Source organism: Achroia grisella, unplaced genomic scaffold, assembly GCF_030625045.1.
Source record: "Achroia grisella isolate CSIRO2021 unplaced genomic scaffold, CSIRO_AGI_Agris_v1 utg540, whole genome shotgun sequence".
In the NCBI taxonomy this organism is placed as follows: Eukaryota; Metazoa; Arthropoda; class Insecta; order Lepidoptera; family Pyralidae; genus Achroia; species Achroia grisella.
In genome coordinates, this window is record NW_026712925.1 from 2948163 (window position 1) to 2964286 (window position 16124).

The following is a 16124-nucleotide window of genomic DNA, read 5'->3' on the forward strand; positions in this document are numbered from 1 at the left end:
GTAGTTGACTTAAATAGAATTAGTAGTTATAATACTGTTCGGAAAACCCTTAATGCCACACTGAAATACCTTATAATATTTATTAATGAATAAATATTATATTAGAAAAATCAAGGCTGCGGCAAAGTTATATATATAACATTCAATAAAAAATGGCCACGTAGTATGTTTTTCATGGTACGCTAATCTATTTAAATTGTGTCTTGCTCTGCTGTTATTGTTTTATAATGAAACAAAATACTAACGATGATTGTCTATTTAAATAATATACAGAGTTGGTAGACACAGATATAAACGTAATAAATAACATCTGTGAACATAATTTTTAAAAAGTAAGATTACTTTTCTTGAAGGATATTATTATTCATTCAAAGTAAAATAAAATATATCATTTTTAGTTCTCTCAGACACCTAAATGAAAAGTATTCTACACCATTATTTAATTACATTAAATTTTATTTGTAATTTTTGACTTAGTTTATCTTCCAAAATGTATTTTTCAATATATACTATTTATTTAAAAATTATAAGTACTTACGACTCTAAACTCCCAATGAAAATGTTTATTAAACTATTAAATTTCACATATTTTCCAAATGATTAATTATGTAACTGTTATAGTACTTATGTGCATTTCAATAAATATATTTTTAAACTATTTTTACTGTGTTATATTTTTCTAATCTCCAATTCTTGATTCTGTGGTCCTCCTGTCTACCTATAACACAGGAGGACCGCAGAATATCATTATTATATACTACTAGCTGTACCCGCGACTTCGTCCGCGTAAAATAGTGACCTTGACCCATATAATGAAAAAAAAAATTTATGACCTAACCCAATAAAAGCCAAATGAAAAAGTTTCATCCTTTTTGCTTCAAATATGACGACACTTCCATACATAACTCTTTCAACCCCTTATAACTCTTTTTCTAAATATATATTGAATAAATAGGCTAAAAATTAATTTCAAGCTTCTTGCTTTAAAAATGACAATATTTCCATATAAACATTTAACTCACCTATTCTTTACAACCCATTTTTCTTTATTTATATTTAATCAACAGCCTCAAAAATAAGTTTCAAGCTTCTGACTTAAAAAATGACGAATTTACCTAAAATCATTCATTCCCTATTTTATTTTACCCTCTTAAGGGTATAATTTTAAAAACTTTGTATATCCTATTTATTCATATTTAATCACCAACCTAAAATATAAGTTTCAAGCTTCTACCTTTAAAAATTATGATTCTTACGTACAACCTTGCATCTACCATTTCAACCCTTTTTTCGCATTCAAAAGTATCCTATGTGCTTTCTCAAGATCTAGACTAATTATGTACCAAATCTCACTTAAATCTATTAAGTAGTTTTAGCGTGTAAGTGACACTGACAGACAGACAGAGTTATTTTCACAGTTATAATATTAGTAAGGTATTTAATAAACTAACTAAAAATCCAATAAAAAGATTTCATCGTTCTAACTTCAATAATGTCATTAGGGTTGCCATTATACCGCCATATGTACTTTTTACCTGTGTATGACGTGCATTAAAGTTATTTAAATAAAAATAAATAAATGACGAATTTACATAAAAACTTCATCCCCTATTTTATTTTACCCCCTTCAGGGTAATTTTTACAAACTTTGAGTGTCATATTCATTTATATTTAATCAACAGCGTCAAAAATAAATTTCAAGCCTCTAGCTTCAAAAATGACGATTCTTCCATACAATCTTTCATCCCCAATTGCAACCCCTTACAACCCAATTTTCGCATTAAAAAGTAGCCTATGTCCTTTCTAGGGTCTAGACTATCTGTGTACCAAATTTCATTTAAATCGGTTCAGTAGTTTTGGTATGAAAGCGAGACAGACAGACAGACAGAGTTACTTTCGCATTTATAATATTAGTAAGGATAGTTTCATACGGGCCAAATTATAATATAAAATATATTATTCAGATGCATAAGCTATATTACTGTATAGTTGATTCAATAGGTATATGACATACCACAAGTCAGATTTTTACAGCATTTGCTAATTTGTATTACTACTGGATTTCGTGGGTTATACTGGATGAGAAAAATAGGTAAAATACACATTTATTTTATTAAATTGTAATTACGTAGTTTCACGCATAATATAGCTATTTAAAACTTATGACTAGAAAATTCACAACATACTCAAAGATATGTCTGAAAACAGAAATAGTTAATTCTTAAATACATATAATAGAAATGCTTTTAAAGTGCATAAATGTAAGTCTCATATACTGATAAATTTAAGAAATTTATTATGTAGCCTCGAACAGCATTTCATTCTTAAGCCTACGAGTTTTTAACCCTGTATAAATAGAATTTTACACCAGTATACACGTTCTGGATTTACATTATATTATAAAGTTAGTACTTACCAGACTATACTCTGAATGATGGATATTAAGGTTGTGGTCATAACAGGGCACGGAATTATAACTCGTTAGTTCTTAGGTATCATAAGGTGCCATTCTAAATTCTTTCAACAGTCAACCGGCAAATATGTATTTCAGTTATAGTGCACAGTTATATTTTCCTATTAGTTTATTATTTATTTAAAATGAACGATAAAACAATTCTATTTAAATATTAACTGTAGAAAGTTTTCGTTTTTATACTTACACAAGTAAAATTTTATACAGAAGATAAATAGTATCTTAGCACTTTTTTAAGTAATAAATGTATACAGCTTATTTTCGATTTCATAATTAATAAATTCAATCCGTACAAAATACATTATAAACATGAAAAAAGCTTTCGTGTTAGAATATGTAACAATAGTATCATATCACTTTAATAACTATACTTCTACCAACTTTAAAAATACAAATTTTATTTACATACGGATTTTATGTATTACATAAAGCCATATTTAGGAAAGGACATGCATTCACGAAAAGGTTACAACAAAATTCCTATTATTAAAGTGAGTGTGTGAATATGACACTAGTATTGCAAACGTTCATTATATCACTGTAATAAAAGAAGATTAAAATATATGACTCAAGTCCGTATTTACCATAATTAATATTATTGCACACTTTGTTAGATTGAACATAAAAATGTGTAAGTACACATTTTTGTGTTTTATTTCTATTCATATTTGTAATTAAAGTTGTGTAAAGAATGAAGTTGTGAAAAGAATTCACGTTGATTTCTACATTCTTTTTATGATTGATTTTAAATCCATTTAAAGGCACATTTACAACAGAACACAACAATTGGCACATGGATGACAGATCACATAAATACATTGTTTATATATAATTATTTATTATCGACATTAGAGTAATTCATTCTTTCTGAAATTACTTCCTCTACAATTTTTTGAATAATCAGTCTATCTTCAGCTTTTATGTCCTCAGGTTTAGTTTTATCATCATAAATTTTTCTGTCTATTAACCTAATTATAACTTCTTCAACAATAGTGTCAATATTTTCATTTGTTTGTGCTGTATCACTAGATTGAATAATGTCATCAAGTGACTCTGGTTGTTCTAGTTTACCTTCATTATTAGCACTATCCTCAGCTACTGTTGGAATATTTTCTGTTTCCACATTGACAACTAATTCAGGAATATCACCTCTGCCATCTTCTCCGACGATTTGCTCGTTATTGTCGGTTATAGTTTTTCCAGATAGTTCATTAGCAATATGTTTATGTCGTTTCATTATATCTCGTAGTTTCTCTTTAGCTGACGCTACCACTTCTCTACGTGTTTCAGATTTGATTTTCGCAATAGCTTTCTTTTTTCTTTCTTGTCTCAATGTTTTTAATTCATCAATCGCTTTTTTCGCTTTAGGAACTTTCGTTTCGAGTTCAGGTACTGTATCACTTTTTTCTGATATAGTATTTTCTTCAACAACGGCAGTGTTCTGTTCGCCTATCGTTTCCTCTATTATGTCTTTATTTATATTTACATCACCTTCTGTATCTAACGCATCTTGAATCTCTCTCGTACTCTCTTCCTCTAATATTTCATTTTCTATATCCAAGTTGTCTAAGTTAACTGTTTCTTCTTCATCTACGATGGAATTTAATTCACTATCCTTTTCTTTCACTAAAATAGTTTTAATTTTCTCAATATCGTGTCCTCGAGGATACTCACGGAAGTCTTTTCTCTCAAGTATAAACAATGCTGGCTTTGTTTTAATTTTTACTGGCGGTATTAATTTGTAATTCATAGCCACGTGAGAAAATGTTTCAATACTATCTAAAATAACATGAGTGTTCGCAAAACTTTTGAGGTTTGGTGAATATTTGCTTTTAGCCTCCACAAGAAGATGAGTGTATTCATGCAACTGATGTGGCTGTAATGATTCGTTTTTGCTATACAACCAGTTGTCATTAATTTGAGTGAATCGCGTAACGCCAGTTTGAGCGGCTAAGTTGCTGATATGCAGGTGTACGAAAGGTTCATTTTTCATAATTTTGTGAAATCTGCACAAAAAAATAATATTCAGAATTAATGTAACAATAAGGACAAAATTCTTTTATCATGTTGAAACTAATAAAATATGATTGTAAATTGTGTTCACCACTTGAAAAATTTTTGCATTATTTGTTTCCTTTATTTCATATCGATTTGATAAAAAATTGATAGATCGAAAAAAATCATATTTTTGGAAATTACACAAATAGGTTTGTAGGCCTATTCTTAAATATTTCTTAAATAGAATTGTGGCTGTACGATCTGAATAACAGAAAATACAAAAGCTATGTACTCTTGATTTGTTATGTGCTTATAAATATGAATTGAACATTATGTTTATAGCTAAGAGAATTAAAAATAAATACCTGGTTATAGCTACACCACCAGGATAATTTGACATTGCAACCAAAGTAAATGCCAGTGACATTAGGACGTTACCAATTATGATAACAATTGTTCCCCAAAATAGCAACTCGTAAATGGGTGCTTTCATACGTCTAATATATCTGAAAAAAAAAGTTAAGTATATCTAGATATGTAATTTAAAAAGGAATAATATATAAGTATGTATAGTAGGTTTATCCAAATAATACATCGTACATGATATTCTGCAAAATGATTAACATACTTGAAAATAATACAAATTTAAAAAAAAATAGCAAAATTTTGAAATGTATAATTCTGTTAGCTTACTTGTAAATGTTGCCTATTAGATGTAACTAATTAAATCCCTTAATTAATAGCATATCACGTATCATCGTCTGTTTGTTCATATACTAATAACCAATATACGATATTTTTCATATATATGTATATATAATATATACATTTTAAGTAAAAGTAAAATTATTAAATGTTTACTTTAAAGAAAATATATAGCAAACTGTTTTATTACTTGTGGAAAAATATTACGCCATCCATATGGTTTAAATTGTAAAAATATAAAGAAATTGAATTACTTACACATATGAACAGGCTGCTGCCGACGCCATATTAAGTAGAGGGAAAACATAAATTATAAACCTAAGTTCCTTATGTGGTAAGAATGAATACAGTAATATGTAAACAAATGCAGGAGCAGCTAACGGTATTAAACGCCGCTCTAAATAAAGGCCGAAGGGAATCAAGACAAGGCTAGGTCCAAGACCACGAGGCAGAGCTGAGTAGAAGTACCAAAGGAATGGAGAAGTCTGTATTAAAGTTAAGGGTTGAACAATAATTTACACCATCAGTATTATTATTATATTTATAATGTAATCAATGGGATTAGCTGTCTTAACACGTACTCTCTTAATCGCGCGAATAGGCTATCACGCAGGAAAGAACGTGCATGTAAATGTAGAAATAAAAGAGAACGAGAAAGACCGAGTATGCCGCCGACAAGCGCATTTCCACGTTTTTCAATCGTGTGAGCGTCTTTTTAAATAATTATCATTACAAAATGCCGGTACATCTGACTATGGAGCAAAAACATAATTATAGAAATATAATTTATAAATCTTAAACGTATCTGCACAACATAAAATATTTATGAAATAAAATATAAAACTTTATAAGAATGTGAAATGACAAAAAAAATAGAAACACGCGAGAATGTGAACAAAAAAAGTTAAATGCAATATAGCATTCTACAATTCAGAATATCAACAACCAATAATTTTAGTTCTTTCAACTGTATATACAAGACATGTATACTATATACTAAATTAAAAGGATACACCCCAATCAGCACTTTTGTTCTGGACAGTATTGTACCAGAACACTTCTGCCTCTGGCCATAAAAGTCGTCTCCAAAATATGGAATCAACTATCACTGTTAGAGCTACCAATCCTATTCCAGCTGGTATGACTATCTTTAACAACCTGCAATAGATAAATACATGGATATTACTATATATTATTTAAATTGTATTTATGGTTGAAATGAAGAATAAATGTAAGAATAGTGAGATAAAATGTCAACTTATGGCAGAAAGTTTGTGAGATTGAATGACAATATAACATTATGTATTAATTTAAATTTACGAAAAGCTGTTTAAAAATACTCACATATTTATACGGATCTTTTTAAAGAATAAGTCTATGATAAGAAACAGACCAAACAACATGGCTAGCTCAGATCGAAATAGAATAATGGATGCACCAGCTGACACCAGGAACTGCTTGTGTTTACCTAATAGCCATCCTTCAAAAGCGAGAAGTACTAAAACAATAAAGAAAAGGAGCGCAATAAGATTTTCTTTAGGTCAAGTTTTAGTTTACATCAGTGCTAGACTTTGTAGAACTCATGTGTCATGGCAGCACCTATTTAAGCTGTGGTTTAATTCTAGGGTGAGATATGCAGAGAATTTATAGGGAACAGAGGCATAAAATCTTAGTTCTCTGTAATTGCAATATACTGAGGGATATAATATGTATCACATGAAGATGTAATATCTGTGGTACAACATTTGCCACATACAGTTACATAAAAATATTCAATATTATTACACCAGTTCATAGTAAATAGTTAAGGTGGGAATGATTTATAATATGAAGAATAATACAGAACCTTACCAAGGGGTAATACCATTATATTAGGTAATGGACGGCTCATATAGAACATGAAGTGGTACTGAGTTACAGTGATCACAGTAAACCACCATGTAAATGTGTTTCCAAACTGCTTCTGTAGAGCATTCCGAAATCGGGTCCATGTTGCTATTACCGTCAGAGCTAAAGTGAGACGCACTGTAATGAATAAAATACCATTGTTAACGGATGTCCTTAATAACGAATGAAATATATTATGAGTTATTTAAGTATTCATAATTTTAGTAGGATTACAAGTTTCAAGTAATATATATTTCTAACCACTGAATTATGATTAAACAGGTTGGTATTTTCAGATATTTTCATTTAAACAACAAAAAGTATTCTTCCACTTGGTTGTACTTCAACAAAGCTTATATTATGGGTACTAGTCTACTACTAAACTGATAGAAGTACATAATATATTTTTTCGTAAATACATACATAATGTACTTATAAAACATTCAGGCTATTATGAACAATCATTCTACTTCGAAATTCAATCTTTATGAGAATTTTGGTAGTAGCATCCAGCAGGCATAGAAAATTTAAATGAAATTTAAGTTAAATTTAATTTATTTTAATTAATTAATTTAATGAAATTAACAAATTTCCAATTAAAGATGTCCAACTACTATAGTGAAATTGTGTCATTGCAGCTTTTTCATTCCTCTGCATATGTAATTTCTGCACTTTTCTATAAGGCTGTGCACTGCATGTGCAGTGTAACATGTAACATGTGAAATAATAAAGCCATAATAATAATAAAAAATAATATTTTTTAAAAAGTTGATGCCTTTGATGTTGTAGTTATATTTTTTACAGAATTAGATACTTAGTTTATTAGGCTTCCAATTTATTTTTGTGAGTATATTAAAACTAAATGAGATTAAATTGTCATTATGATGTAAATTGTTGTAATTAATATTAGCATTCATAGTAAATATACAGTGTTGTAAAACTAGTTATTACTTCTGACTAATAGTCACTTGCGAGTACTCCTATAATTCTTATAAATCCATATAAGCCTTATAATCAAGCCAATTATCAAGCTTGATATCTTATTAAAGTAATACTTTATTTTACTTTTTGACACAGAAACACTAGTTTAAAAATAGGAACATGTTAGAACGAGGTTTGCAATCAATGACTAGACTGGCTGGTATGGCAGACGAAGTATGTTTGAATATTTGAAAAGTGTGTTTTGTCATCTTGTCTGTCGTCATATTGATGTATCCATATAACTTATTTATATTATTGTATATATTGTATTAATTTTTGTTGTTTTTATATTATTCTGTCTTGTTTAGAAATATATTTTGTTAATCTATTATTCTACACCACTATAGTTACTCTGTTAAAGTGAGAAGTTCAGAGATAACTTCCCTCACATAACATATCACTGTTTTTAAATGAACTTTAAAATATGAATACTAAAATAAATAAAATAATATAATATATGTTTTACTGACCAGCATATTGTACCCAAAACTTGCTTATTCCGGCGACATGTAAAATACCCGCAATAGGTGCTGATAAAGCTGAAATTGCTACAGGTCCAACGAAAGTACGAGGTACTACACCGGGAAACTCATTATGATCATACTGGAAAAAATAGATGCTTATAAAATATATTAATAAGCAACGTAATACGAATCCAAAATTAGATTATTTCTGATCACCTGAGAGAGGTTATGTCTATGATACAATAAATCATGAAAAGCCTGAATATTAAAGCTTTCTTCTACTTTTGTAAATGGACATAGTAATACATGTAAACTGGCAATAATATACATTAACTGGAACATGTTTTTAAATAGTAATTCAGGAGAGAAAAATAATATAATTAGCCATAACTGTCAAGTAGGCAATTGAAATTGCCAGACATCACTGACAGCACATATGACAACCGGATTTACAGATATGTTCACTGCACTTAATTATTTACACAGAGCACTTTAGTTTTCCGCTTAAGCGTTTTGTTTATGTAAGGTATGTACCCATTTATTATATTAAATAAATCTTTAGGGACGGTTTAAATTATCAAGAAATACAAAAAATAATAACTTTTTTTATTTTTAACGAATATCATATATATAACAGGAAATATCATTTAAATATTAATAGTATACAAACGTTAGGGTGAATATGAAGTTGAATTCAATTTAAAAAATATAAGTGTGGATTCAGAGACTGAATAAAGAATCTTGTTTAAAGATTTCTTCAGCTCATAAAGATATACTAATTGTGTTTATTAATTAGTCTAATTGTAATGGTACATATGTATAAACCAAACGTAAGTAGTTTGATTGTATTTGACATGATTTTGACAACAATCGTCAACAATGGAGGATTGAATTCGACTGACTTGTTCTTGGGCAGTGGTGTTCGTTTTCTGATATGAAAAATATCAATAATGATCAATGTTTCAAATGAAATTGAAATTGCGATAATATTGCAATAATATTTCGCTTAACATTGAGATAAAATCATAAGAATGTGTGATGTTTGTTCGGAGTTTTCACAGCTTTTGGTGAATTGTAAGTTATATTGTTTCGAAATTTGGTTGACTATTTTCTTGGTGTACGAGTACTTTTTTAGTAATATTTGATTATTCTTTATAATATACTACTAATAAATAATTATCGTAATGTTAGGGAACATTAAGTAGTCTTGGTTATGTTTTTAGGTGAGGCTAGATTGACCGACGATGTATCTCAATACCCAACAATAAGTCAATCTGAACTAGAGATTGTGTTGAACTACATACTATCATGGCCACAAAGGTAAGATATTAAAATTTATAACACATTTAATATTTCCTATTGTAGCTAATTATAGAGGTGCTTGTTTAATACTAATTAACAGATTTGTTTTTGTACAAGTCTTTGTTTCCAATATAGCAGTAATGGATTATTAAACTTGCTTTCAGATGATTAGTTTAGTAGATTAATGAAAAATATATCGAAGCAGCAATTAGATCATGTGATTTTACATACTTTTAGTTATAAAAGAAGTATTGAAATATTTTAATGTAGTAATTTACAGTAAATTGAATGTAACTAACACTGAAAGCAATATGGGTCAGACTTACTTTGCTTTTCTCAATAAAAATTTTGATGCAAATAATAATGTTTATTAAAACTTTTTGTATATATTTTAGGCAATGTATGTGCTGCTACAGAGATGCAAAAAATTTTGAGAGATTTTACTTAGTAGTGCAGAGTATACTTTGCTTATCAGTTTGCCAACTGAAGCAACTTAAAGATGAATTAATAGAAGCAGCTAAAACTATACCTATTGATGATGCTATTGAAACATCCAAACCCCTTGATGCTACAACAATAGAGAAGGAAAATGATGAAAAGGATGATCACAAGGAAACTGAACCAGAACCAGAATCAACAGACAACAATGATTTGGAATCAAAAACTCCAGAAACAGATGATAAAAATATTGAGAGTTTCTCATCATCCAATGATGATACAGAAGTGTGGCCATTACAGCAAAAGGAGAAACTTTTGCATATTGTGTCAAAGATATTTTTACTCAATTTCCCTCTTTACCTAGCCTGTAAACATTCCGCATTAAGCCGTTTAGATGATCTTTCAGCTCAAGAAATATCAAACTTAAGTTCATATTGTGATCTTCATGATACAGAGATTCCAGCATACCTTTTACGCAATGTAAGCTTATTTTGCAAGCTTGGAGGTGTATGTGCAATGACTTCAGTTTTTGAACAATCAACACCTAGCTCTTTGTCATTATCCATGGCTCATGCTATAGTGGCAGCTGTGGGGAACCTGAAACTTTGGCTGAATTTTAGAGCTGTTGCACAGTTGTTTATGCCATTGAGAAGCAAAATACTGCAATATATGTGTAGTCTGGAGGACAAAGACCTTAGGGTACCTGCAGTCAAATCCATGGCAGGTAAAGAATTGTAAATTTAATATTTATGTGTAATGGATGGTAAACTATATATTTTAATGTAATTATTTATTTATTAACTTTTATTGCATCATATCTTATTAATATTAAACATATAAGTTTGTGAGTATGGATAGATATTTGTTACTCTTTCACGCAAAAACTGCTGAATGGATTTTAATGAAAATTTACAGTCATATAGTTTATACATCAGAATAACATATAGGTTATAAATTTCACGCAGGTGAAACAGCGGGCACACATATAATACAAAAGTTATATTATATTAGTTAGTTATATCACCTAACAAGGTAATGAAGATACAAAATCTCAACTGGTATATTTAAATATAATAAATAATTGTTACACAAGTCTCAACTATATTTATTTTTGAACTTATATTTGCATTAGATTCTATTAAGTTTGATGCTACAAACATTTGTATAGTTGTTCCTCCCTGTTTTGCTTTACAGATTTTATGTGGGGAGCAGCAAAGGAACCTCTAGATGCACCACTAGCTTTTGATGCTGATGGTCTTACTCTGGCATTCAAATATTTCAACAGCAGTACACTCACTATGAGGCTAGCTGGAGTAGCACAGATTAATGCTCACATAGCAGCTCACAATGAGCTCTGTGCGGGAGAACCTGCAGCTGAAGCAGAACTGGCTGGTCAGCAATTGGCAACTTGGTTGACAAATAATAATATCATTGAACATCTTTTTGGACCTAATTTACATGTTGAGGTAACTTATATATTTTTTTTTGACAAATCATATATTTAAAAATGTTATGTTATTTAAGGTCTAAAGAATCTACTTGACAATATTGTCTTTTATTTCTGTATATCTATTCTGTACTGTTCATAATTCTGTATTTACATAATAATAAAAATAACCCTGAACTGAATGAAGTACCAATCTAAGCAGACCTTATGTTATACATACAATGTATAACAGAAGTAACTGGTTATAACACCTAAGTTATTTTTTTTTATAATAATTTATTTATCAGTGTTAAATATCATAAATAATATTTTTGTAATGATATCATACATACCATTACAAAATTATTTTGCCTATAAAAATTCTATGTTGTCACTTAAAATAGTATTATTGTTAATATTACAGCGCTAAAATCATCTTATTGGTTTTTATGATTTTATCAGGTGATAAAACAGTCACACATGATTCTTAAATTCTTGGCTGTGGAAGGGCGCGTAACTCCCGAGCATGTAGAGCTGGTGTGGGCAGCAGCACAATTGAAGCATTGTGGGCGTCAAGTGTATGATCTTCTACCAGGCTTCATTAGAGCTTTAGCTCCAAAACCTTGTGCGCATCTGTATAGTTTACTCTGTGGATTGCCACCCAAAGAACACACTGAACAGGTTGGTGATAAAATTTCCTTATGTACAAGGAAAGTTCAGCATTTCTTTTATGATTTTATTAATGCAATTAGTTTGAAACTTGATCACAGTATATTAAGGTATATGAATGTTTTTTTGTTTTAGAATCTCATCTAAACATTATATATATGAGAATTATTGAAACAAGTTCCCAAATATGTACAAAATACATGAAAGCCTATGTAAATTTAATTTGACCATTAATTGATGTAATTGTTATTCCATACAATTAACCCAGGTTATCACTTTTAGATATGGCTTCGACAAAACGGCAAAACGCATTTAGTGCATGTTTGTATTTAGATACAAATATGCTGTATCCTAAGTCCTGAACATATTAATTCATATTGTGTAATGAATTCCAGAGCTTATACCTGGCGTCTGCGTTGATGCGCGCGATGTGGTCGCGCGGCGGCGCGGGCGGCATGGGTCCGCTGACGACGCCGCCGCCGCTGCCCGACGAGCCGCCGCTGCGACAGTCGCAGTCCACCTGCAAGCCGCACCACAACTCCTCCTCGGAGGCCAGCGTCAGCATGGACCAGACCAACTCTGATGACGACCCGGTGTGTATTTATTACTAGCTACCTTCTATAAATTTATCAATCATAAATAGTGGCATATCACTTGTCTAGCACCTATAACACTAGCCCTGCTCGTCTTAGAACTAGATGGCGCTGTGTGAATTGTCCAGGGATACAAAATAGGACAAAAAATGAATATAATTTTATGCGGATCTAAACATATTTAGTATTTTCAGTATACAATATTATGATTGATGCTAATAATTAATATTTGAGAGTTTTAGAAAATATTTGTTATTACATATATTTATCCAACAATAAATGTAATTAATATATACAAATATTATTTTTATTCACTACTGTTATTGTCATTACTTGATTCTAATTCTCTATTCCAACTTAAATGTGGCTGCAATTCATCTACGAAGACTATGACTTCGTGTCGTCGTCCCTGTTTGCAGATCATTGGATTATCCTCTATAAGGAATTTGTCATTTGGAAGCATTTTGATTGTAGGATATGGTCCTTGACATTTTATCACAAGTTTTTATGATTTACTTACCAAATAAACTTCTTTATAATCCCTAGTTGGTTTACGATTTTTAATAAAGGTCTGGGCATCCTTTGCTGTGATTTAATTTTATTGTTTGGCACATTCCTAATTTCTTCCAAAACTTTAGGATTGGTTGAATTTATGGTGTCATTATTAACAGAGCATAAGATACCCTATGATCTAGTTGAAATGTTGAACCTGAACAACAACGGCGGGCTTTTCCCTGTCGTTTTGTGTGTTATTGTATTCAGACCAAAATGAATGTCATAGATATGAGCTTTGCAATTTTGGTTATAGATTTGAAGAAGCAGACAGTGATTCTACTTGTCCATTTGCGCGTGGAGTAGCGGCTGCATTTTGGCATTGTTTAAAAATGTTTTTAAACATAATTTATTGCCATATAAATATTATGGAAATACACAATATACACTCTAACAATAGATAACTGTACTTATTATTTGTTCCTTAATTGTTTCTGAAAATTAATAATATTCATTTTTTTAGTGTGAAGAACTTAGCACCTCGGGTGAAGAGGCTGGACCGACACCCCGTAAACAAAGCAAACATCAACGTGAACTCACAGGTAAATTAATTAGGTTATTATACTTTGTATTATAAAATTAATAAAAATAACTAATAATAACTTTATGTTCAAATTAACTTTGTTGTAGCTGAACAAGAGTGGCTCCGGGAAGGAGAAGAGCTCTCTAAAAAGGAATGTTCATCACTCAAATCTTGCCAAAAGTGAGTAATTTTAAATAATCTTAATTATATTCAAAATTTTTATTATTCATATCATTATTTCTAAGTTTATTGTGAATTTTAGTTTGGTATTGGAATAATTAATATTTAAAGTCAGTAATTCATTCTATGGTAATTGCGTAAGATTTTATAATAAACTGCCAGAATCTGCACTAAATCTGACAGAGAGGCAATTCAAATGTTATATTAAACAATTTTTGTGTAAGAAAGTCTATTACAGGATAGACGAATTCACAGACAACAACATATCAAGTAAATAATTAGTTTATTAGCATACAACGTTATAATTTGTTTATCTCATTGCTTTCTTGATTCAATTATTTTAGAAATAATAAAGCGTAGCGGTTTTTGTATTGTTTGCCGCATGCATTCTTATGTGAAATGTGAATACTATAACCATTAGATGGCAATTGTGAGTAGCTATAATGAGGTCTGGTGTTGTCCTGCTCACTAAAATGTCCAGACTTGTGGCGGCGTGGTGGGCCGGGTCATTGGGCTCCCTAAAATATGGTCGAGCGCAGTGGTGGCTGGCTCATCCGTCATACACGTGAACGGGTGCTGCTTGTGTGGACTGGTCTGCTCTAATCACTATGACTTATTATCTCTTATTAATTGTTTAACCAGTTGTTGTATATTGAATGTTTTTTCTATTTTATTATTTCATTGAATTAGTGCTTATCGGTGGTTTGTATTCACACACTTAAACTTAAATTTGTTAAATTATTTAAAAGAGCAACACACAAGTTTCTTGCTTGTTCTTCTTGTGATGAGACAGCATTCCGAATGAGCGGTAGATTAAAAAAAAATGTTATGACTATTCAAAAGTGCTTCAATGTAAGTTTATTTGAATAAATGATTTTCTATTCTATTCTATTCTTAACATAATAAAGTTTTTAATGGAATAAGTGTTATAAATATACATTACCTGTTATAAAATATTTTACCTGTTACCCGCGACTTCGTATGCGTGGTATTTCACATTTTTTATTATTAAAATAAAATAAATAGAATAACCTAAGTAAATTCTTATAACGTCAGCATTCTGTACTAGTTTATTCTAATATTGGGACTATAGTTCCGTCTCGTTCTCGTTCTCCATAAATTAGGTTGCCATCGGCAACAATAGTGAAGAAATAGGAAGTCTTCCAATTTATTACCTGTATGGGTTATTAAAATATATTCTGTATATAATAGACGCAATAAGCGAGCGGGTAGCAGCGGCAGTGCCAGTAGCGGGGCCGAGGAACTGTTGCGGCCTCGGAAAAAGAAACTTTACAAGAAGCGACACAAGACCAGCAAGACGAGGCATTTCCGTGAGTGCATGGTCCATGTATACCATATAACACCTAAGTATATTAGGATAAATGTAAATTTTTATTATTAATAATTCATACATACAAAGTGGCAAATATATATATATATTACAAGAGATTCAGTCTAGTACTTCAATAATTCAGTCTAATATGGGACAAAATAAATTTATATTACTACAATATATACAAGACTTTACTTATATACTAGACTACATATGTGTATACGTATATATGAATCATATGTTAATGTAATGAAGTATAATTATTATGAGCGCTTAAAAGGTGCCGTTAATAATTTTATACAGCATATGGGGTTTTTCAATAAGGGAAGGTATATATATAAAACACAATGGGGTGCACAAATTCAAAGCCTTGCAGCGAAACTGAGTTCAGCAGCTTTTGTCGTGCGTAAGGTTAGACAGTACACTGATACTGATACTGCTAGATTGGTCTATTTTAGTTATTTTCATAGTTTACTGTCTTATGGAATATTACTATGGGGAAAAGCGGCAGATATTAAAAATATATTCATATTACAAAAACGTGCCATTCGAGCGATCTACTGTATGAAGAGTCGTGACTCAATAAGAGAGAAATTCAAA

The 16124-nt window shown here is 30.3% G+C and overlaps 2 protein-coding genes across 2 annotated transcripts in view; one reads left to right on the forward strand and one right to left on the reverse strand.

The window, feature by feature from the left end:
• Positions 1–3188: 3188 nt before the first annotated feature.
• Positions 3189–8927, reverse strand: LOC131847643 (dol-P-Man:Man(7)GlcNAc(2)-PP-Dol alpha-1,6-mannosyltransferase). Its single transcript, XM_059197263.1, has 8 exons — positions 8725–8927; positions 8515–8647; positions 7028–7201; positions 6521–6674; positions 6190–6334; positions 5435–5661; positions 4837–4977; positions 3189–4479 (listed from the first exon to the last, which is right to left on the reverse strand). Exons 1-8 carry the CDS (start codon positions 8848–8850, stop codon positions 3306–3308), a joined length of 2274 nt encoding a protein of 757 aa, XP_059053246.1. The 5' UTR covers positions 8851–8927; the 3' UTR covers positions 3189–3305.
• A 612-nt stretch (positions 8928–9539) lies between these two features.
• Positions 9540–16124, forward strand: part of LOC131847757 (ubiquitin carboxyl-terminal hydrolase puf) — a 40753-nt gene continuing 34168 nt past the window's right edge. The window contains exons 1-9 of the mRNA XM_059197406.1: positions 9540–9582; positions 9732–9828; positions 10206–10972; positions 11443–11714; positions 12137–12355; positions 12739–12936; positions 13952–14030; positions 14119–14191; positions 15404–15522. Of these exons, the coding sequence (XP_059053389.1) occupies positions 9540–9582; positions 9732–9828; positions 10206–10972; positions 11443–11714; positions 12137–12355; positions 12739–12936; positions 13952–14030; positions 14119–14191; positions 15404–15522 (1867 nt within the window). The remainder of the gene's footprint in view (positions 9583–9731; positions 9829–10205; positions 10973–11442; positions 11715–12136; positions 12356–12738; positions 12937–13951; positions 14031–14118; positions 14192–15403; positions 15523–16124) is intronic.

Coding starts and splice junctions, on each gene's coding strand:
- LOC131847643 (XM_059197263.1), bottom strand. CDS start 8,850: ATGTTCCAGTTAATGTATATTATTGCCAGTTTACATGTATTACTATGT. Junction 6,335..6,520: donor AAAAAGATCCGTATAAATAT/GTGAGTATTTTT, acceptor TATCTATTGCAG/GTTGTTAAAGATAGTCATAC. Junction 5,662..6,189: donor ACAAAAGTGCTGATTGGGGT/GTATCCTTTTAA, acceptor ACTTTAATACAG/ACTTCTCCATTCCTTTGGTA.